Consider the following 23426-nt stretch of genomic DNA (forward strand, 5'->3'; position numbering starts at 1 on the left):
CCTTTGTATAGTATGTGTACATATAAATCTTATTTTTATAAATGGGATCATAGGGGCACCTGGGTGGCTCAGTCAACTGGTTAAACGTCTGCCTTTGGCTCGGGTCATGATCCCAGGGTCCTGGGATCGAGTCCCTCATCAGGCTCCCTGCTCAGCGGGGAGCCTGCTTCTCCCTCTCCCCCCTGCTCGTGTTCTCTCTCACTATCTCTCCCTCTCTCTCAAATAAAATCTTCAAAAAAAAAAAAAATAAAAGGGATCGTACATTGATTTGTCACTTTTTCCCTTCGTGGAACCCCTAAAATACCTGTTGTGTAGTTATTATATATGTGCATATATATATTCATATATAACATATATTTTTAAAGATTTACTTAGAGAAAGAGAGCATGCACACTTGTGTGCATGTGGAATGGGGGCAGATAGGGAGAAGTAGACAAGCAGACTCAATGCTTAGTGGAGAACCTGATGGTGGGGCTTGATCCCAGAACCCTGAAATCCTGACCTGAGCTGAAGTCAAGAGTGGGATGCTTATGGGGCACCTGGGTGGCTCAGTTGGTTAAGCGACTACCTCTGGCTTGGGTCGTGATCCTGGAGTCCCGGGATTGAGTCCCGTTGGAGCTCCCTGCTCAGCAGGGGGTCTGCTTCTCCTTCTGAACCTCCCCCTCCATCATGCTCTCTTGCAAATAAATAAATAAAATCTTTAAAAAAAACAAAAAAAGTGTGTGATGCTTAACTGACCGAACCACCCAGGTCCCCCTTGTTATTATATTAATCCATTATTATGGTTTACTTAATGATTTACTTAAAGTGTTATTATATATCTGCTTTTTTTTATATACCTGCATTTTTGAACAGTTTTGTGAAGATGGGTTGAATAGAGATGTACAGGGTTGGGGATGGGAGAGGAGAGACTTTAACTTTGACAGTGCCATGTCAGTTTGAAAGCAGTGTAACTTGTGCTGTTTTATTTCAGCGCATTTGTAGCCATGAAGTGCCATCTTGCCCAATATGCCTATATCCACCTACTGCAGCCAAGATAACCCGTTGTGGACACATCTTCTGCTGGGCATGCATTCTGCACTACCTTTCACTGAGTGAGAAGACCTGGAGTAAATGTCCCATCTGTTACAGTTCTGTGCATAAGAAGGATCTCAAGAGGTGAGATGGAGACCCATTTAATAGATTAGATCCCCATCTGCTGACTCCTAGCTCTTTTCCACCTAAATATTTGTCCATGTTACAGCGTTGTTGCCACAGAGTCGCGGCAGTATGTTGTTGGTGATACCATTACGATGCAGCTGATGAAGAGGGAGAAAGGGGTGTTGTTGGCTTTGCCCAAATCCAAATGGATGAATGTAGACCATCCTATTCATCTAGGAGGTGAGTTCTGTTAACTTAGGGGGTAAATAATCCTGGGTACATCCTTTAAGGCTACTGAGTATATCTTTCTATCAGAAATTGAGCCTTTGGGCAAGCCATTTCTAGCATTTCCAGATCAGTTTTAGGATTCTGGTAGGTTAGAGGGGAGTTTGCAGAGAGTCGCTTAACCCCTGTTTTCAAGTATGGTTCAGTTATATATATTTTAATTTTTTTTTTTTAAAGATTTATTCATTTATTCAAGAGAGGGCGAGCAAGAGAGAGCATGAGAAGCAGGCTGTCCGCTGAGCAGGGAGTCCAGTGCCGGGGTCGATCCCAGGACTCCAGGATCATGACCTGAGCTGAAGGCAGACGCTTAACTGACTGAGCCACCCAGGCGTCCCAGATTTACACATTTAAAACTAAAGATTAACGTGCAGGACATAGAAGTATCCTATAAATTAGATTAACCACCCAGTAGAATAATGGGCTAAGCATGTGCAAAGCATTTTCCAGAAAAGGATATTGGAATACTTCCCAAGAATTATAGAGATTTAACTTCGCTGAGAGTTATGTAAATCAAAATGTCAATCAGATTGACACACAAAAAAAGAAAAAACCATTGGGAACACCAGGTTTTGGGAGGGGTAGGCAGATGAGTACTGTTGTTCTTGTTGGCAGTATAAATTGATACAGCCTTTTGGTGGGAGTAGTTTGGTAGTATTTAAAATAAGCACAGGGGTGCCTGGCTGGTGCAGTTGGAGGAACATGAGACTCTTGATCTCAGGGTTGTGAGTTTGAGCCCCACTTGGGGTGTAGAGATTACTTAAGTAAGACTAAAGAAAAAACCAAAAACAAACACAACCTTTGATCCAGCATTTATACTTAAATTTCATAAGGAACTTATTTGCACCAAGGAGCATGCATAAGGATTTTTTGTTACAGTGTAGTAGAAGTCGACAGTAAACTAAATGTTCCATAAGGAACTTGCTCAAAGTAGAATGTATCATACTGTGGAACACAATACAGAAGGTAAAAATTGGATCTCTGTATTAATATTTTGAAAGATTTTTAGCATACATTGGATGACAAATGCAGAACAAAGCTTAGAGTTTATTATTTATGGAAAATCCTTATTTCTTTAAATGAACGTGGGTATATGAATGTATAGAAAATGATTTGACGGGGGCGCCTGGGTGGCACAGAGGTTAAGCGTCTGCCTTCGGCTCAGGGCGTGATCCCGGCGTTATGGGATCGAGCCCCACATCAGGCTCCTCTGCTGTGAGCCTGCTTCTTCCTCTCCCACTCCCCCTGCTTGTGTTCCCTGTCTCGCTGGCTGTCTCTATCTCTGTCAAATAAATAAACAAAATCTTTAAAAAAAAAAAAGAAAAGAAAATGATTTGACGAATGCATGTTGAAATTTGTAAATGGTTATCTCTGGGTGGGTACTAGGATGGGAGGGTGGGGAAATGGTATTTCGTGGGTTTCTCAAAAGATAGCATTGTCTTAAACTTTTGAAAAAGCACAAAAAAGATATGGGGGAGGGAAGTGAAGGAAATAAATTCTCCATGATCCTTTTACCCAGAGGTATCCCGAAATTGTAGATTTTTTTTTCTATGCATGTATATTTTTGCGAGATTAGGATTACATTTTCTAATTTGGTGTCTGCGTTTTATTCATGTGAGTATTTCTACATGTCAGTAAATGTCCTCAGAAACCATTTTTATTGCAGGGATGTACTGTATGGCGACTAACATAATATAATAAAAAATCATTAAAAAAAAAAAAAGAAACCATTTTTATTTAAAAAAATTTTTTTAAGCTTATTTTTTTTTTTTTTAAGATTTTATTTATTTGACAGAGATAGAGACAGCCAGCGAGAGAAGGAACACAAGCAGGGGGAGTGGGAGAGGAAGAAGCAGGCTCATAGCGGAGGAGCCTGATGTGGGGCTCGATCCCATAACGCCGGGATCACGCCCTGAGCCGAAGGCAGACGCTTAACCGCTGTACCACCCAGGCACCCCTACTTATTTTTATTTTAAGTAATCTCTACATCCAACATAGAGCTCAAATACACGACCCGAAGATCAAGAGTCATGTGCTCTCCCAACACTGCCAGCCGGGTGCCCCAGAAAACCTTTTTTTTTTTTTTTAAAGATTTTATTTATTTATTTGACAGAGATAGAGACAGAGTGAGAGAGGGAACACAAGCAGGGGGAGTGGGAGAGGAAGAAGCAGGCTCATAGCGGAGGAGCCTGATGTGGGGCTCGATCCCATAACGCCGGGATCACGCCCTGAGCCGAAGGCAGACGCTTAACCGCTGTACCACCCAGGCACCCCTACTTATTTTTATTTTAAGTAATCTCTACATCCAACATAGAGCTCAAATACACGACCCGAAGATCAAGAGTCATGTGCTCTCCCAACACTGCCAGCCGGGTGCCCCAGAAAACCTTTTTTTTTTTTTTTAAAGATTTTATTTATTTATTTGACAGAGATAGAGACAGCCAGTGAGAGAGGGAACACAAGCAGGGGGAGTGGGAGAGGAAGAAGCAGGCTCATAGCGGAGGAGCCTGATGTGGGGCTTGATCCCATAACGCCAGGATCACGCCCTGAGCCGAAGGCAGACGCTTAACTGCTGTGCCACCCAGGCACCCCTCCAGAAAACCATTTTTAATGTCTGCAAAATTCTCTTTAATGATACGCCATCATATCATTAACTATTTCTTTTTATTGGACTTAACTGGTTGGTTGTAGCCTTTTTGATATTAACAGATGATGTTATTATTGAATATTGTTCGGCAAAATTTTTTACTGCATCTTTGTTTTCTTAGATTCCTTATAAAATGGGGTCAGAGTTAGAAATCTTATATTAAGGTCAATGTTAAATATTTTTAGAAAACTATGTTAAATTACTCCATCTTTACAACTTAGGGGAAAAAGCTGTGTGTAAAAGTTCCTGTGTAGCCACGTGGTCGCAAAGCTTTGAATGTTGCATTTTTGTGATCTTGCTGACTTCCTGTAGATGAACAGCACAGCCAGTACTCCAAGTTGCTGCTGGCCTCTAAGGAGCAGGTGCTGCACCGGGTAGTTCAGGAAGAGAAGGTAGCTCTGGAGCAGCAGCTGGCAGAGGAGAAGCACACTCCCGAGTCCTGCTTTATTGAGGCAGCTATCCAGGAGCTCAAGGTAAGACGATGCACTGGGAACAGGATAGGACGGTGGGGATAAGTTACCTCGGTCCCACATTTAAGATAACAGGGGAAGGCTAAAAAAAACAGTTTGCGTTGGGATTTGGTGAGGAGAGGGAAGGGCTGACCTAGTGTTTTTTGTTTTTTTGGGGTTTTTTTTGGGGGGGACCTAGTGGAGCTGAAAGGAAGAAGTTAAAATGATCTTATAGCTAATTAGATTCACCGAAGTCGGTTAGATTAGCTGTGTTCTTAGTTAAGCAAGGTAGGCTTTTTTCCCTAAGAAAACACTTGACTTAATTTTTAGAGATGTTTTATTTGAGGGACATTTTGGAGAAAGTAGTATGGCCTATCCAGCAGGTCCTAACAATGTCTGCTGAGGATTCGGGGCAGCAGGAATTCCCCAAATACAGTATTTCCTAAGCTCTGTACACTTTAATAGGCATCAGAATCCCTGGTGGTTGGGCTCCACCTTGAGAGGTGGACTCAGTCAAGTCTGGGCTCAGTAAGCATAATAATTTGCATTTTAATGAGTTCTGGGGTGATTTTGATGTTGTTCATCCTCAGACCATGTTTTGAGAATTACAGGTAATGAAAGCCCTTGTTTATTTGAGTGATTGGCATGTCACAGGCCCTGTGCGAAGGTACTGTATTTATGTTTATCTCACTTAATAAGCATTATATCCTGGTGTGATAGATACAACTTTCCCCTTTCATGGATGAGGAAATAGAGTCATGGGTTAGGTAAGGTAATTTGCTTGAGGACATACAACTAATAAGAGGTGAAGCTGGTATTTGAATTCCTGTCTTTTCTGAGTCCTCCTCTAGCAGGGTACTGTGTATTTAATTTTTATTTTTCCCTATAATGCAGAGGATTTGTTCAAATGCATTTCAGAGAAGAAAAGCTATATAGAAGGAGAGCTGTCCAGGTTGAGGTAGGGGTTGGCCAGACTCCAGCCTCTTGCACTGGGGCTCTTTAAGTGTAGCTTGTGAAGGCAAGAAGACTAGTTCTGTGTTCTTGTTCATGAAGCTTTTGTGTAGTGTTATCGTGGTCACTGTCACAGAGTCTAAGCAGAATACCATCCCTTTTGGATACCAAGTGCATTTTGTTCCCGGTTTCCTTTAAAGATTGAGGATTTTAAGTACTTAAAATCCAGGCACCCCTGGCAATTGAAAATAGTCAAAATAAATAATCAAAATATATAGGATTAGATGAAATGAATGCTACAGAGAAAAAGCAGCAAGGGGGGATGGGAGCACTCTTCCCATTGGGTCTTGTTGCCTTTTAACTTATGCTCCTATCGAAAGAGTCCATTGTAAGCCCTTGCCAAACTCAGTGTTCCTGGAAGCTTAGCTTTCTCTGGTCTTCTCTCTCGTGGTCTAGACTCGGGAAGAGGCTCTGTCAGGATTGACTGAAAGCAGAAGGGAGGTCCTTGGTGTCGTGCCTGCTCTGGAACAACTGGTGCTGATGGCTCCCTTGGCGAAGGAGTCCGTTTTTCAACCCAGGAAGGTTAGTGTGTCCCTGTTACAGACTAAATGGCTGCCACTCCTCAGTGCTGCTGTTGAGGTGGTAGGCGCGGGTGTTTGTGGGGAGAGGAGGGAGCTAGGAGTATTTCCTGTGTGCTTAGTAGTTCTTTACCCAGGGATGTTAAATCAGTGAATGTGACAGCTCAGAAAAACATCCAGAGAGCTTGGTTCTGGCGCCTGTCTTTGCCACTTGTACTTTCTGTTGATGTAGAATCCGTCCCAACAGGGTGTGCTAGAGTACCTGTCTGCTTTTGATGAAATGACCACCGAAGTTTGTTCTCTGGGCCCTCCTCGTCCTCTTGCTCTCCCTCTGGTGGAGGAAGAGGAAGCAGTGTCTGAACCAGAGCCTGAGGCCCGTGATGACTCAGAGTTAGCAGATGACAGTCTGGGAGAGGGGACCATTTGTACTGAGTCCAGCCAGCAGGAACCCGTCACCAAGCCAGGCTTCACACACCCGAGCAGCTCTCCTTGTTACTACTTTTACCAAGGTGAGTGTCCCTGAGAGGAGGGCTGGGTTGTCAGAGAGAGGTTTCAGCAAGATGACTTGGCCTCTTAGCAGAAGGAGGTATTGCTGCGAGTTGTGGGTGCTTGGGTCTCTTGTGCCTTCGGCCTTGGGGGGGAGAGGCAGGCCTAGCTGTATGGGGGGCCCTCTCTTGAGGACTGGCCAAGACTGTTGTGTGAGAGAGCCGCTTGTCTTCAGCGGAGGACGGGCAGCACATGTTCCTGCACCCTGTGAACGTGCGCTGCCTTGTGAGGGAATACGGCAGCCTGGAGCAGAGCCCGGAGAAGATCTCGGCAGTAGTGGTGGAGATCGCTGGCTACTCCATGTCTGAGGTAAGGTCCTGCCTGCCCCGAGGCACAGTTCCAGAGTGCCATCAACCTGCTCTCTTTGATGATGTGGGCTTAGCCAGCCCATGCTCCCAGTCCTTCAGGGATCGTAGCTTTTGTATTTGTAAGTCTGTTTTTGTCACTGATGATGCCCGCAAAGTTTTTAGAGATTAAGTGGTGCTCCCTTACCATGCTGGGGTTCTGTTAGTCACTACTGCTCTCTGCTTCACAGATTCATTTATTGTGGCTTGGGAATATAGATGTCTCCCACTTTCATTCAAGATGAGTTTGTTTTTCTCTTTCCTTATGGCTTGGGAATAATGTCCAAGGAATTGAAAAGTTCTTGGAGGCTCTACACTAGGTTATACAAACTTAAAACACATTTTTGGCTCAGCAGATACCTGTTAATTATTGTCTGATAATTTACATATGTGAGTATTTACCCTTTGAGAGTTATCCCTGTGTTGATGAGGAGTTTGTTACAAGCCTCAAAATTAGGGACTCTTTGAGTACCGTAAACTTTTCATCAAACATGCAGAAAATGAATGGAAAAGAAAATTAAACTTTAATTGATGGCCTTCATTTTTTTTTTTTTTTTTTTTACTGTTCCAGGCCAAGCTTTATTCATAGGGAAATCTGCTTTATCTGCCTTCCCAGTTATTAATTCTGTCTGTGGATCCCAGGTTTTTTGCCATCAAATACTTTTTTTTTCTCCCCTTGTTCTCCTCCCTTAGTTTGGGCCCCAGAAAATCAGAAATAGCTGATCAGCTTTAGATTATTTATTACCAGGCTCAATTTATTCATTTGCAGCACAAACCTAAAAACTGCTTTTGGTTGCTCATTCTACCTTATTGTATGTTAATTGACGGTATCTGTTTGGCTTTCCAAAGTGGTGATAACTTGGGTACTACTCTTTGAGCCCCAGTGCTGTGTGTGAGTGTGTGTACTGTTGGCTGTCTGGGGTGGGAATCTCTGTTCTCAGCGTTCGGCCCGGTGTTAGTTGAGTTTTGGTCCCTTTTCCATGGTAGGACGTTCGACAGCGCCATAGATACCTCTCTCACCTGCCGCTCACCTGTGAGTTCAGCATCTGTGAACTGGCTCTGCAGCCTCCTGTGGTCTCTAAGGAAACCCTAGAGATATTCTCAGGTAAGAATCCACGTACTGTGCTTCTCTTCTTAGTGGGGTTAAGAGGTTCTTCTGACTGGAAACCCAGTGTGGGAGGAACTAAGAAGCTCCATCATGAGCCTCCAGACCTCCAGAAACACTCCATCCATTCATGCAGTCCACCTGGGAGGAGTTAATGGCCAGGTTGTCCTTGGTCTGCCTCCTCACCATCTGACCAACCCACAGATGACATTGAGAAGAGGAAGCGTCAGCGCCAGAAGAAGGCTCGGGAGGAACGCCGCCGGGAGCGCAGGATTGAGATGGAGGAGAACAAGAAACAGGGCAAATGTGAGTTCAGGAGCTCCTGTAGTTGACTAGTACAGCCGCGCATCATTGTAGAGAGGCTCAGTGCTTGGGCCCAGGAGCCAGACTGTGTGGTTCACATCTCAGCCCTGCCACTTGTTTTCTTCAACTCTTGAATGTGAATCATGAGGGTACCTGCTTCATAGGCCTATTTGAGAATTAAGTGGGTTAATGCGAGTCAAAGCTCATCGCTCTTAATAAGGGATGAGATTAAATTCATCCTTGGCGTAGTGGATGAAAAAACATGTTCTGGGAAGAGAATTGGAGATCTGCTGAATTTAGGGGATAATTGTGTCCTGTGCACTCTAGATGGTACATTGATCCCATCTTTGTATTAAAGGGGACATCTATACCTAGCATAGCATGTCTGCCAAGGGGGTCTGTTATAGTAGAAGACTTGACAAACTAGGAAGTAAATGCAGGTTAGATTTTCATACCAGTAAGTACCGAGTCTTTTGATCTGCTGCTCCAACATAAGCTTCATTGAACCCAGGAGATTAGTGTGATATGAGGGCCTACTTATCCTCCAGAAAACAAAGAATTGAGTCCTCAGCTAGGGAAAAGACTTCACTGTTTTTGACTATATATAGTATGGTAAAGATAAATTTTACTTTTTTGGGGCGCCTGGGTGGCTCAGCCTCTGCCTTCAGCTCAGGTCATGATCGTGGGGTCCTGGGATCGAGCTTTGTGTTGGGCCTCCGGCTCAGCAGGGAGTCTGCATTTCCCTTTCCCTCTCTCCGCTGCTTATGCTCTCTGTGTCTCAAATGAATAAATTTTTTACAAAATCTAAAATAAATTTCTTTTTTTTACTTCTCAAACTAGAATAAGTGTATAGCTGAGGTCTCAGTGCTGTATAGCTGTTTGGCACATTTCCCAAATGTTTGAAAAACTGCTGTTCTAGGAACAGGGGCTTTTTGTTTTGCCTTTTTTATTATGGAAATACTCAAAGACAAGTATATAGAATAATAGAATTAAGCCCCATGTTTATCATCTGGCTAAGAACAAAGGTTTTATTCATAATTTATTTTTATTTATTATTTTTAAAGATTTATATATTTCAGAGAAAAAGTACATGCACAGGCAGGCGGGGCAGGGGGGGCTGGTAGATGGGGCAGGGCAGAGAGAGAGAATCCCCAAGCAGACTCTCTCCTCTGAGGGTGGAGCCCAAGGTGGGATTGATCTTAAGACCTATGAGATCAAGACCTGAGCTGAAATCAAGAGTTGGACGCTTAACCTGCTGAGCCACCCTGGTGCCTCTAAATTTGGGTTTTAAAGCTTCTGTTCACATCCCTTTTTTTTAGACCCTTGGGGGATTCATATTGACTTCAACTGTTGGAAGAGATTGGAGGAATATTCTAAATGGGCCTCCCATTCTCACCTTTTCTTTGCAGACCCAGAAGTCCACATTCCCCTAGAGAATCTACAGCAATTTCCTGCCTTCAATTCCTATACCTGCACCTCCGATTCTGCTTTGGGTCCCACCAGCACCGAGGGCCATGGTGCCCTCTCCCTTTCTCCTCTTAGCAGAAGTCCAGGTTCCCAAGCAGGTAAATGAGTTGGGATTTAAAGAATGAAGTTGGCCACCAGCCACAGACCTTAAGCAAAGCCCTGGTGTCTGAATTTACAACTCTGACCTACTTAGCATGGTGGGATCTTTCAATGACTAACATTACTTTGGGTAGTTAATATATTCCTGAAATACGTCAGATTTTTGCCATTTGATTCACCTTTCTTACTGGCTGTACTGACTACTTTGTACCCTGCTGTTTTCTTAAAAAATCGCAAAACCTCAAGGCAGTTCATATGGCAAGCCAGTTAAACTTAGATTCTTCCCTGTAGCCGAGCTGTTTTATTTCTAGCTTGTACCTGTGATATAATCCCCTTGTATGCTTAAGCATCTTTGTACATGTCTCCTTACTGTAGCATTGTTTATAATGGGGGGGGAGGGGAAGCCCGTGAAGCCTGGTGGTAAGTTAACGGCTGGATTGTATGGTATTTATACTGTGAAATACTTTACATCTATTGAAGAGGGTAATAGCTGTCTTCATGAACTAATGGGTGGACCTTTAAGATAAAGGGAGGTTGTAGAACAAGACAAAATATGATACCACTTGTGGGTTTTATTTCATTTTTTTAAGTAGGCTCCATGCCAGACATGGGATTTGAACTCATGACCCTGAGATTAAGTTATATACTCTACCAACTGAGCCAACCAGGCATCCCACATTTGTGGATTTTAAAAGAAAAACATAAAAAATAGCATTTCATTATGGGTTTATATATCTAAATGTGTAGAAAAATACTGAGATTATGTTCTACACTGGTAATGGTGTTTTACTTTAGGGAGTGAGGATTCAGAGGTTGTTCAAAGGGGCTTTAGCCTTCTAAAGATACTTTTTTTCTTATGTAGAGAGAATGTATTAATGTGTCAGGGAATTAAACATTTAAGAGTTAATTATGATTTTAAAGAGCTATCTTTTCTGATCTTCATCCACCTGGCTGATAGTTTTTGATAATTAAAGTTTATTTCTTTGCCAGCCGTTTTAATAAAATGTCCAGAGCAGAATATTTAAAACTCTTGGTGACTCTCTCATGATTATATGCCTGTCACTTTGCAAATTAGGAGCCTGAGGCTAAGGCAGGGGCTTAGTGACAGGAATGTGACTGGAACCTGCATCTTGAGGGCCATGCGCACGAACATTATGCTCTAGTTTAAGAAGAGAGCTGCTATACAGAGGAATATGGCAGAACATTGACTACATTATCTAGGATATAAAAATGGTGTGTGTGTGCTTTCACATACTAGCTTTTCTAAGGAATGGGCTTTAATGTACTTAGGCAAGAGCTGTTGGATGGTGCTAGGAATGAAAGTACTAAATAGTCCTGGCTGACTGCGGAAGGCTCTGCTACTGGGAGAGTGAATAGGCCCTTCCCTCCTAGCAGTGATAGGACAGTGGGTCGATCTGTGGGAAATGCTCAACTCTAGGTCAGAAAGGTTGGAGACGACTGTTACCTAGGGAGTACCAAGGAAAAGCTTGCATCTTCATACTAGATTTGTGTGTGTGTGTGTGTGTGTGTGTGTGTGTGTGTTTGTTTTGTATTCTCACTGAATATCCCCAGGTCAGAGACATCAGCCGGAACATAAAGGCTGACCTGATTACATTTTATCTTTTTCTTGGAACTTTTTCATTCACATAAAACTAGTCCATGACAGTCCCCAGTACCTAGGCCCGGAGAGTCAGCTGCTTTGTAAATTTTTCTTAGTGTGGGAATAGATGCTGCCATGCTTTCTAGTATTACTGTGACTACTACACTTTTCTCTCCCTAGATCACTAGTGTGAATAGTGGACCGTGTTCTTGACTTTATAAGAACATGGCAGAGTTGAAATTGGATTAGGTTTGCTTTTTGAGGTGGGGCTGGTAATTATCCAGACCTGATTCAGGGTTATCTTTTCTCTCTTGTTAAGAACAGACTAGCTCTTTGGAGCTTGACTTACATAATCAGGTCTCTGGTTTCCTTTCAGACTTTCTGCTGACCCCTCTGTCACCCACTGCCAGTCAGGGCAGTCCTTCATTCTGCGTTGGGAGTCTGGAAGAAGACTCTCCCTTCCCTTCCTTTGCCCAGGTAAATCTTTTGCTTGTAAAACAGCCCAAGGGTATCTAACATGAACTCTGCTGCTTGTTCTTTCTGGAAATCTTTCCATTGGTGAAGGAGAGATTTACAGGCTAATGTTGCATGGATGGTAATAATCATGGAAAGCTTTTTAAAGAACTCTCATGGATTTAGTCTCAGATGTTATTGCATAGACTTACCAAGGAAAGAGGCAAAGAGTAGCTGAGGGAGAATCAGAGCTTCAGTTATTTAATAAATCATTAGATACTTGGATACTGAGCACTGTTCTAGAGGCTGGGGAGACATCAGTCAGTTTTAGATGCTTCCTAGTTCTAGGACCTTGGATTCAGGTAGTGTGTATCTGTTACATATAATAAACCATTCCTCTTCACTTTGGGAAGGGAAAGGTTGTCTTGGTTGTCCTATAACTAGCCAGACCAGTTTTCTTAGGCAGCTGGGTTAGAGGAACACTAGGTTAGTGACACTTGCTGTCAGATCCCCCCTCCCCCACAATAATTGAAGTATTTTTGTTTTATGTACAACAAGTTAGCATTAAGGTAGGTTTCTTGGATGACCCATTCAAGGAAGTTCGCTTAATCCAATTAACTGAGGCCTGTATCCTTCCGCGTACTGATGCAAACACCGGTGGCACATACTGAGGCCCTGTTTCCGCATCTCAGACCGTGTGGGTTTGAGCAAACGCAGCAGGAACAAGAACCCTGGCTAATTTCCTCGGATGGCTCTGGTAGAGCTGCTGGTGACCCAGCTTGTGCTCTTGGATGCATGAGGCAAAAGGATGTCAGATCACTTTATTAATCTTCAAAAGAACAAACCAACATTCAGCATTCCTGCATTGAGGTACTAAGGAAGATGGATGGACAGCTTGCCAAGCACCCCCTTGAGAAGTTAGTATTAACTTCTTCGGGGCTTGTTTGGAATCATTAGCTTAACAGCTCTTTAGAGCAGGTGATAATGGATGTTTCTCACAACAAATGGCAGTGTGTGCTGAGAAATAAGCAGGAATTGGACTTTGGTAAGGAGAGTCCTGAAGTCAAGGAGGAAGAAAAAATTGAGAGCAATCCTGAATATTAACTGGCAGGCTTCAGAGGTGAGAGTTACGCGGGTGGCTCCAGGAGTTATGTCAAATGCTCAAGTTGTTTTTTTAAACTAGGTTTTATTGCCATTGCGTTTTTTTCGGCATTAAATGGTGAGCAGCTTCAAACTTAACAAGTGTTAAAGGAATAGCATAATGAATGCTTTTACCTTTCACCAGTTGTTAGCATTTTGCTGTATTTGCTTTCTCTTTTTACTGTTTTATTATGTTGAAAATAAGCTATAGACCTCATGAATGACAGTTTACCACCAAATATGAGATAAGTGGCCCCCCAAAAGACAGTTCTTCTGTATAACCACAGTTGTCATGACCACATCAAAGAAATTCATCTGATTGAATACCTCATGTAGTATGTATTTCTGTTTCTCCATTTGTCTCAAGGGTCCTGTATTGTTTTCAGTCAGGTCCAAAGATTGCTCATTGAATGTATTTGTCAAGTCTCTGTAGTCTCCTTTGATCTATAACAGTTTCTCTAGTCTCTCTCTCTCTCTCTTTTTTTTCTTCTTCTTCCTATGCCATGGATATTTTTGAAGCATCCAGGCCAGTTGTTGTATATATAGAGTCCTATAGTTTGGATTTGTTGGTTTCTTTTTTCATGAGTAGATTCGGGTTAAACATTTAAACATTTCTGGCAAGAATAAAACACAGGTGATAGGTATTTTAATGACCTTTTAAGAGTAAGGTGATTCAGATGCCATATTATTTGGATCCCAAACTCCCAGAGACCAAGGGAAGAGATCATCAAAGTGGTACGTGATAAAGGAAGGTTACTTATTGAAATCAACCTCTGCCAGTCCAGCTACGTTTGAATATCGTACCTCACTTTAGGACAAGGCATTCCTACTTGAATCTTGTAGGGCTTGTCTCTTGGTATTTTTCCAGGAATAAAATTCCCCCCGTTTCGAGCATGGCAGTAGGACTCACACTGGCCCTCAATAATTAAGAAGCTGGCCTTGGCCAGATGAGATAAAAGAGTTCCTCATTCAGGGGCAGGAGGGATCATTCTAATTTTGCTCTACATGGAGGAACTTGGTCTATGGCTGGATGTAAAAGTTAATTAAGGAGCCATTGGAAAGGCAAAGACTGAAGGGTAATGAAGGCTGTTGAAGCAGTTTCAGGATAAAGTTAAATTTATTCTGCTTTTCTTGGCCTTAAGTAACTGGAGTTCAATAGCCAGGTGGTTCATTTTAAAATTGCTTATTCCAAGAGGTTTATGTTTTTAGGGGTCCCAAGAAGAGCAGGAAAACTTATCAGAAGAGGGGAATGGGGCACAGTCAGGATTCCCAACTTGAAGAGTCAGAGTAAGAACCTCTTGTGCTGTCTCTGCACTATTCCTTACCTGTTTCCTAGCCAACAGAACAGCCTGTGCTCTTCCTCTTCGGGAGTTTCACTGCTAGTTCTGCTGGTCAGGATATAGAGAACATGACCGAAATGGTATGTTGAGGAAAAAAGTACCTGGAAAATCCTTTTTTCCAGAGGTGATAGTTCTTTGTTCTCCTAGCCAGTTAGTGTCAAGACGTAAGTCTGGAAAAGAAATTGGACTGGTTGCTTAAATTCTTCTCTCCCCTTTCCCATTTTGGCAGATGCTGAGGGTTGGAAAAGCAAAAGCAGATGTGTGGCCCAAAACTGCTCCAAAAAAAGGTGAGAATGACCTTCTGTTGGAGGGGGAATTTGGTCCCTTTCAGAAAGTCGAAATCTCTAGAATCGTCTCAAATTGTAACACTGGCATTTTATAGATGAAAACAGCTTAGTTCCTCCCGCTCCTGTGGACAGTGATGGGGAGAGTGATAATTCAGACCGTGTTCCTGTGCCCAGTTTCCAGAATTCCTTCAGCCAAGCTATTGAAGCAGCCTTCATGAAACTGGACACACCAGCTACTTCAGATCCCCTCTCTGGTAAAGGCAAAGAGATGGAGTGCTCGGTACAGGGTTGTCATTCCCACCTGGATCCAGTGGCAGACATCACTGATTAGTCAGGCATTTTTCTCTGAGCCTGTAGGTTCACGTGCTAGTGTCGGCTAATAGTTCCTTTGGTTTGTCAGATAGGACCTTTTTGCCACCCCACATTAATTCTTGAGGCCTGGTTGTGAAATTCTGAAAAACTCTTTATTTTTTCCCTTCTAAGAAATAGTAGTGGAGAGTAGATTTTAGAATCCTGAGTTTGGTAGAGGGTGGCTAATAGATGGAGAAGTCGGGTTTGAAGCCCACGCCACTCTGTGGTTATTCAGTTAGGTGAGAACACTAGCATTTATGGTGTGCCTTCTCTGTGATCAGCATTGTGCTCTTTTTATTCTCTGCACAACTGAATTAAATGGGTAGAACTATCCCAGGTAGAGCAGATGAGGAAATGGGTCTAGGGACGTAAAGGGACTTGCCCAGACAAATGCCTGGAGCACGCAAGGACTGGTATCGATCCAGGCGGTCCTCGTCCTAGAACCTTCGCTGCCACTTCTGGGACTCTCAGGAGTGAAAACTGGTTGGGGGCAAGGGGATGGCACTCAAAACTAAGCTCTTTTTGTGTTTCCATTTAGAAGAGAAAGGAGGAAAGAAAAGAAAAAAACAGAAACAAAAGCTCCTCTTCAGCACCTCAGTCGTCCACACCAAGTGACACTACTGTCCCGGCTACCTTCTCCATCTGGTTTTCTTTTTTCTGTGCTTTTGTTTTGCTGCTGTAATTTTTAAGTATTTGAGTTTGAACAGATTAGCTCTGGGGGGAGGGGGTTTCCACAGCGTGAGGGGGAACCAAGAAAATTTTAAATACAGTGTATTTTCCAGCTTCCTGTCTTTACACCAAAATAAAGTATTGACACGAGATCTCTTCCTGCCACGATTTTTAGTTTATCATCAGGGTTAGTCTTTTTGACCCATGTATAATTAGTTTTTCTCAACCCAAATAAGTTTGAGTCCCTTCACTATCCCTTGGAGCAGCCCAGAGTGTTCTAGCACTGCCCTGCTGACAACATTTCAGGGCATCATGGTTTCAACACACCGCTCAGTGTGTCTTTTAAAAATAGTTGAGTCTTTCCTGTTTAGTTTTCCTCTTGTTAAAAAAAAACAGAGGATGGGAATAAAATGGATTTAGGAATTTTGAATCTCAGTTTTTCTTCTGAGAAATGGCCAGGCTGCGTTGCTTACCTATGTGCTAGAGGGTTTTACATCTTGCATGTGGCTCATTTGGCAAGGAAAGCTGTAATTGTCACTAAAGCAGCCCTGGAACCTGCAGCCGTTAGATGAAGCTTGTTCCGAGTGAGCGGCCTGAGTTGTAGGAGCAGAGGAGTCTGGCGCACCTGGAGGCAGAGCCGGGCAGCTTTGAAAGCAGTGGTGGTACCCACGGCCTCCCTGTTGTCTAGAGCAGTCTCTGCCTTGCTTTGAGCGGGATTTGAGTGATGTGAATTATTTTGCTGCTTAATAAAGTGACCTTTAGGTATAATAGAATGTGAAGGCAAATAGTTGCAATAAATCACCTGCACAAGCAATGTGAGCCTTCTGGTTTTTTAAAGTTCATCACAGGTTAGACACACTTCTTACATAGGTTAAAGTAACAGCTACCTCGAGCTTGGGCACTCTGCCGTCATGGGGCAGTGTCCTTCCTAGTGTCAGGCCTGAGGGGTTCTTGAATTGGGCTTAGCTTTACCTGTCATTCTTAAGAGTTCAGAAATCCTGGGACAGGAACTGTCCTGGGTGCATGAGGGTGTTTCAGCCCTGAAAATGAGGGGACATGTTGAAGCAAACATTACTGATCTTTGTTAAATGTATAAGGGACTTTGAATAACATGTTTCGTTATACAAGAAAACACATCCTAGAAATGTCATTATTAAGTAGTGGATCCAAACCCTCGTAACCTCTCTGAGTGTGGCAGTGTCACTCCTCTTCGGTGGCCCAGCAGGGGGGAGACGACAGAGAAGGGCCAAACTAAAGAAAACTACAGGAAGTTGGCAGCTGTTGCTTGGGTTTGCAATGTCAGGCAAGGCCAGGTTTTGTGTATGTCTGTCCCCCCCCCGCCCAAAAGAAAAATGCAATAACTGTGTTTGTTATCCTGTTACCTAAGGATTGGTAAGCAATCTGGTATTTTTAAGGACCCGTGGGTCAATATGGAGACCAGCTATAGATTCGTGTCAGTTCAGTTGCCATGTCTCACTAATACTTCTACTCAACCTGGATTGCTTAGGGTTCAACCTAGGGGTCGGGGCACAAGGCCTCAAGTGGGAGGCTGTACATCTAGCATCATTCATTGGGAGCCAGTCTTCCCACTGAGGCCAGGGATAGAGGGGGAAGGAGACCTGGCCAAGCTTGAGCTTCTCAAATATACTAAATGCTACAGAACCCGAGTACATTTATTTTTTTTAAGATTTTGAGTGAAGCTAATGATGTACCGTGTGGTGAGTAACATCGTAATAAAAAGACTTTGAGAGAGAGAGATAGAGCCCGAGATGGGGAGAGGGAGAAAGAATCCGAAGGAGCCTGAATGCTGAGCACAGAGCCCGACTCGGGGCTCAATCCCATGATTGTGAGATCATGACAAAACCAAGAGTCGAATGCTTAACTGAGTCCCCCAGGAACCCCGCCAAATACATTTATTAAACCTACTCTCAGCCAGGCAATTAGATACAGAGACGTAACTACTGGGGGTTCACCACCTGCAGAACCACGTAACCAGGCAGCACTGGTAAAGGTGAACAGGTCCTCCATTTGGAGCTGATAACCTTGGCCTGTGGTCGGTAGTCATCCAGTGTGGCAAACTACCGGACGCTGCTGCCTCCCAGAATGTCCTGTTTCAACAAGAGGGCCCTGAATCTCAGGCCCAGCACAACCTGCAGAGGGGTTCACTCCATTGCTTCGGCAGCCCCCTCGCCGCCACTGTCTGAAAGCTCCTCCTCATCTGACCTCTCCTCTAGCAAACAGCTTCTGGTGACAGACTTCTGGATGGCTTCCCGTTCTGCAAAGGCAGGCAGAGCAGGGATGAAAGGTCTCTGGGGGAGGAAGCTCGCACCCAGCCAGGCTAGTACTGCTCAGCGGGCACGGGGCTAATGCTGCTTACCTTCCTCAGTGCAGTTCTGCAACAGCATCAACAGCTGTCTCCTGTTGTAGTTTATCAGGAACTTCTGACATGTTCTAATTGTACCTGGCACATGGAAGAGCTCTATGGTCAATTGCTCGTGACAGGTGCCTGCCTCAAAGACTTTCCCAGCTAGGTGAAAGCCTGTTCTTGGCAAGACAGCAGGAAGACCCACCTGCCTGTCAAGACTGACCCCTGGACCTGTTACTATTGAAAATCAGCAACCACACCACATGCACCCCTACCTCCCACGTGTAAGGTGTTGAGGAAACACGGGTAACGGTGTCCTTTGTTCTCCAAGTATGTGATGAAAGGAAGAGCTGAGCACACAAGTTGGTAGAATTCCTTCCGGCATCGAAGTAGCACTATTCCGGTATAGGCATTGAGGTATCGCACTACAGCAGGGAAAAAAAAATTTTTAGGAAACTCTGGATTCATTTACAAATCTTAGGAGTAAGCGAGAGTCTACAATGTGCCAGGCAGTGGCACTTGGGATACATCAGTGAGTAAAAACAAATCTCTGAAGGGAAAAAAACCTTAGGACAGACCACTTAAGGAAAAGGGATAAACCACACCAGGGCTTTGCACACCACTTGGAACTGGTAAATGAATTTGGAATTTTAAATATTTTAAATGCTCTTCTAATTCACTGATCAGCTGACAAATGGGGTTGGGACTGGCAGAGATGCCCTTGGCTTAACAGGTTTTTTGTTTTGTTTTTTAAGATTTTATTATTTGACAGCACAAGCAGGGGGAGCAGCAGGCAGAGGGAAAGGGAGAAGCAGGTTCCTGGTGAGCAGGGAGCCCCAGGCTCAATCCCAGGAGTATGGGATCATGACCTGAGCCAAAAACAGATGCTTAAGGGACTGAGCCACCCAGGTGCCCCCTGAGAAACAGGTTTTTTTTTTTTTTTTTTAAGATTTTATTTATTTATTCGACAGAGATAGAGACAGCCAGCGAGAGAGGGAACACAAGCAGGGGGGTGGGAGAGGAAGAAGCAGGCTCATAGCGGAGGAGCCTGATGTGGGGCTCGATCCCATAACGCCGGGATCACGCCCTGAGCCAAAGGCAGACGCTTAACCGCTGTGCCACCCAGGCGCCCCGAGAAACAGGTTCTATTGCAACTGACTCTGTAGGTTCTTGAAGAGGCAGAGAATGACCCAATGTAAGTGTGCGTACCTATGTGCATGTAATTCTCCAGTATTCAATTTTAAGCAAAGGGTAAAAGAGGTAATGAATTTAAATACTAAATAGCGTGGCTAGGGGAGTCTGGGTGGCTCAGTCGGTTAAGCATCTGCCTTCACTCAGATCATGATCCCAGGGTCCTGGGATGGAACCCTGTGTCAGGCTCCCTGCTCAACGGGCAGCCTGCTTCTCCCTCTCCTCCCTGCTCCTGCTCTCTCTGGCTGTCTCTCCAATAAATACAATCTTAAAATAAAATCGTAAAACACACTTAAAAAAAAATATCGTGCCTGTCAGAAGAATCCTCTTCCTCATTTACATACGGTGGTGGGTTCTGTATTTCATCTGCTCTATTAAGGGCTTTTCAGGGATAATTTTGACAATTTTTTCCCCATGGGATGTCAATGTAACCAAGTAACTCGGAACTATACACGGCTTCCCCCATTTAATTCATTATCCTGCTCAATTCAATCACAATCCCCAACATACACACATGAAATAGGTAAAGTAGATTTTTGTCCAAAGTGCCACTGCCTTCTGCTTTTAGCTCTCCGCCTAACCTCGGACTCGTTCAGACTCGGGCTCAGGCACCGAGGACGATACTGTACAGCGAGGACTGTGTATCGGGTTTGGAAGCTCCTGCGGTCACTCGCGCCCTTTCTTTCTTCCTCCTTCGGCCCCTGTTCCCTCCCAATCCCGCCGTCCGCCTAGCTCCCCAGCACCCTCGCACCCGCGAAGCCGATGGAGCAGGAGGCTGCGCCGAAAGTCCCGTGCACGCGGGCGATCGTGTCCCGTATGAGGCCTCCCAGCACTCGGTCCTCAAGACTCAGGCGGCAGCGGGGGTCATCAGACACCACTTCGCAGAGCAGGTACCTGAGGCGGGTAGCAGAGAAGTGAGCGCGGGGCCGAGGCCGCGGGGACCCGGCAGCGTAGCGGCTGTCGGGCAGGGGGTCCTTACCTATGCTTGAACCGCACCATGGCGGCCTCGGCGCCCTGCGGCCCTGCGGCCAAACCGGAAATCAGCCGTTTTACTGGCGGCCAATGGGAAATTACCCTCCGCAGTCTTGCAACCGCTCAGAGAGAGAAGCGGGGTAAGAGGGCGGGGCTAGAGGGTTGGTAGGCCGAACCCAGTGTCTGTCTCCTTTAAGCCCTGCCTCCCTCTACGTTTGTAGAGCGCGTGCGTCCTGCTGACAGCCACGCTGAGTTAGGTGTTTGGGGGTGGAGATCCGCGATCGAGTGGCGTATGGTTGCGATGGGTGTTTCTGCAACATGCCAGAGTTTGCAATTATGTGTAGGATGCAGCCGCTGCATTTGGGGCTCTCGGGATATTTAGCTTCTATTACCTTGCAATAAAGTTGTGTATGCACTTACATTCGCTCCCTAAGCTAGACGGCAGAACTTTTAAGGGCAAGGCCCTGCATTTACACGCTCAGGATTGACACGGGAAATCGGACCCTTAGTTTCAGGTTGGAGCTCGGTTTAATTTTTTCGCACAGCTACATATATTATTACTGTTTGGGTCTTTCAACAGTCTTACGGGAACCGGTACCGCCTCGGCTTTTGCAAAAACAATGCGTGGTTGTTACATTTTACTTTTTTTTTTCAAACAGAAAAGTACAAAGAAGGAAATAAAAATAAATTATAATCTCAGCATCGAGAGATGCCAGCGGGCCTCAAAGTGAGGTCCAGGGACCGCTGGGTTTTCTGAGACTCTTTCCAGGTGTCCCCAATGTCAAATTACTTTCATAATAATACTAAGATGTTATTTGCCTTTTTCACTTTCTCAGAGTAGACAGTAAAGTTTTCCAGAGACTGTGACATGTGATGACATTATCACTCTGATGGCTAATGGAATTTTTGTGTTGCGTTTTAAACACTTCTCAGTTGTATTTTGCTCTATTTACTTGGAATCTTTGCATTTCTCAGTTTTAATATCCACGATAAGTATCAGTGTATCCTATAAAAACAATAGCTCTTTGGGATCCTCAATAATTTAACAACATAAAGGGATCCTGAGACAACAAACTTAGAACTGCTGCTCTATGTAAATTTTATTTTTCTTTTATTTTCTTATTATTAATAGGATCAAACTGTTTAGCACTTTTTTTTGCTTTTTTTTTTTTTAAGATTTTATTTATTTATTTGACAGAGATAGAGACAACCAGCGAGAGAGGGAACACAAGCAGGGGGAGTGGGAGAGGAAGAAGCAGGCTCCTACCGGAGGAGCCTGATGTGGGGCTCGATCCCATAACGCCGGGATCACGCCCTGAGCCGAAGGCAGACGTTTAACCGCTGTGCCACCCAGGCGCCCCGCTATCTTTTTTTTTTTTTTTCTTTTTTACAACTGAATTGTTGAGGTCTACTATGCATAAAGTACATATTAAGTGTAAGGCTCAATGAATTTTTTACATATGTGTAGACTTTTGTAACTACCACCCAAACTAATAGGGAGCATTTCCACACCCAAGAAGGCTCCTTGCTGTCTTCCCGTCAGAACCTTCCCAGAAGTAGCCTCTGTTTTGACTTCTATCATGGTAAGATCAGCTTTGCCTGTTCTTGAACTTTATTTTTAAAGATTTTGTTTTTTAAATTTATTTGAGAGAGAGAACGCGAGCACAAGAAGGGGGGAGGGGCAAAGGGAGAGGGAGAAGCAGGTTCCCGGCTGAGCAGGGCGCCGGATTCAGGGCTGGGTCTGGGATCCTGACCTAAGCTGAAGGCGGCTGCTTAACTAACTGAGCCACCCAGGCGCCTCTGTTCTTGAACTTTATATAAAAATCCAACAACATGTTTCTGTGTGTGTGTGGGTCTCCTTTTGCTCAACATAACGTCTGTAAGATTCATTCTTGTTTGACTACGTTTTCATGTCAACCGTTCTGCAATGTTACTTTTCAGCTGCACAGTATTGCACTGTTTGGATATAACAAGGCTAAATTCATAAATATTCCCATGATAGACATTCAGATTAGTTCCAGGTTTGTTTGTTTTTTTGTTTTGTTTTTTTTTGTTTTTTTTTTTTGTTATACCCAGCAAGCTGGTGCACAGCTTTGTGACTTGGTTTTTGTACCCATCCGTATTTGTAGAATCGTAGAAATGGCTGGCCCTTTGAGGTCCATGAAGGGAGGCCAAGTATTTGCAAAGTCTGGAATGAATCTTCAATTTTCCCATCTCTCAACTCTTTGCCACCTTAAAAAAGGGATGCCGATGAAGGAAGGGGAGGAGGGGAAGCGGGGAGCCCGTGAGGCCGGAGGCCAGTGGCCCTACTCAGGGACTTGTGTCTACGCTTTCTCCTCATCCAAAAACAGTCTCGCCCGCGTCCCCCTTTGGCCAGCAGGGGGCGTCAGAGGCCCGTTGTGCGCGGAGAAGAGAAAGCGCTTCAGAGCGCCGCTTTCTCCGCCTCGCGTCTCTAAAAGAACTCCAATGCTTCTTAGCTTTCAACTCACTTAATTCCAACACCACACCCATTTCATTGATGCAGCTGGGGCTCAGACCAAAGTCACATCGAGTAAAGAGCTGGATTAGAATTCGAACCCAAGGCCATCCGACTCGTGTCCTTACTCTCGCCTACGCGGCTGCTGTCCTGATACGGTTTTGCCTGTCGCCTATTTTCCAGCCACTTGCCGCCGGGGAGTTTAATTCACGTCCCTAGACCTCAGTTTCCTCATCCGTGCAACAGGATGACGGTGGTTCCTCGCTCGTGAGTGAAGAGGAGATAAACGAGATAGCGTGGGCGAAACGCCCGGCACGGGGAGGGCACAGTCCTCGTGGTTTTGAGTGAATGATCTACCCCCCCCGCCCCAGGCGTAGCCCCTGGAGCAAGCACACCGGGCAGTCCCGGGCCTCCTCCGGACCGGGTCTGGCTCCCCTGCCGGCAGCACGGGAGGTCCAGACACCCGCGGGGGCCCGGCGGCGGCGTGGGCGGCGCGGCCTGCTCCCCGCGATAATTAGCCCGTGCCGGCTCCGGCCGGCCCCCGCCCCGCCCAGCCGCTAATTACACGTCTCCTAATGAGGCCGGCGGCTGTTTGCAATCCCCCGGGTCCCCGCCGCGCGGCGCGGGAGGCCGCGGGGGAATCCGCCGGTGGAGGCGTGGACGGCGCCTGC

At 44.8% G+C, this 23426-nt stretch overlaps 2 protein-coding genes across 4 annotated transcripts in view; one reads left to right on the forward strand and one right to left on the reverse strand.

Annotated features, from left to right (window-relative positions):
* Window positions 1–15903, forward strand: part of RNF10 (ring finger protein 10) — a 34598-nt gene extending 18695 nt beyond the window's left edge. For 2 of the 3 annotated variants that reach the window (XM_034672335.1, XM_034672338.1), the window contains 13 exons: window positions 974–1158; window positions 1244–1380; window positions 4382–4542; window positions 5926–6051; window positions 6295–6556; window positions 6769–6902; window positions 7925–8042; window positions 8247–8348; window positions 9755–9910; window positions 11888–11988; window positions 14674–14731; window positions 14827–14985; window positions 15621–15903. In XM_034672335.1, the coding sequence (XP_034528226.1) occupies window positions 974–1158; window positions 1244–1380; window positions 4382–4542; window positions 5926–6051; window positions 6295–6556; window positions 6769–6902; window positions 7925–8042; window positions 8247–8348; window positions 9755–9910; window positions 11888–11988; window positions 14674–14731; window positions 14827–14985; window positions 15621–15697 (1776 nt within the window). In that variant the 3' untranslated portion in view covers window positions 15698–15903. The remainder of the gene's footprint in view (window positions 1–973; window positions 1159–1243; window positions 1381–4381; window positions 4543–5925; window positions 6052–6294; window positions 6557–6768; window positions 6903–7924; window positions 8043–8246; window positions 8349–9754; window positions 9911–11887; window positions 11989–14673; window positions 14732–14826; window positions 14986–15620) is intronic. The other variant, XM_034672336.1, reaches the window with a different exon arrangement.
* Window positions 15734–20444, reverse strand: POP5 (POP5 homolog, ribonuclease P/MRP subunit). The gene is made up of 5 exons (XM_002928882.4): window positions 20287–20444; window positions 20059–20201; window positions 18392–18541; window positions 18129–18212; window positions 15734–18026 (listed from the first exon to the last, which is right to left on the reverse strand). The coding sequence occupies exons 1-5, from the start codon at window positions 20304–20306 to the stop codon at window positions 17914–17916; spliced, it is 510 nt and encodes a 169-aa protein (XP_002928928.1). The 5' UTR covers window positions 20307–20444; the 3' UTR covers window positions 15734–17913.
* Window positions 20445–23426: the final 2982 nt, after the last annotated feature.

This window comes from Ailuropoda melanoleuca, chromosome 12 (assembly GCF_002007445.2).
Source record: "Ailuropoda melanoleuca isolate Jingjing chromosome 12, ASM200744v2, whole genome shotgun sequence".
Lineage (NCBI taxonomy): Eukaryota > Metazoa > Chordata > Mammalia > Carnivora > Ursidae > Ailuropoda > Ailuropoda melanoleuca.

Coding starts and splice junctions, on each gene's coding strand:
- POP5 (XM_002928882.4), bottom strand. CDS start 20,306: ATGGTGCGGTTCAAGCATAG. Junction 20,202..20,286: donor ATGGTGCGGTTCAAGCATAG/GTAAGGACCCCC, acceptor TACCCGCCTCAG/GTACCTGCTCTGCGAAGTGG. Junction 18,213..18,391: donor CAACACCTTACACGTGGGAG/GTAGGGGTGCAT, acceptor TCCATGTGCCAG/GTACAATTAGAACATGTCAG.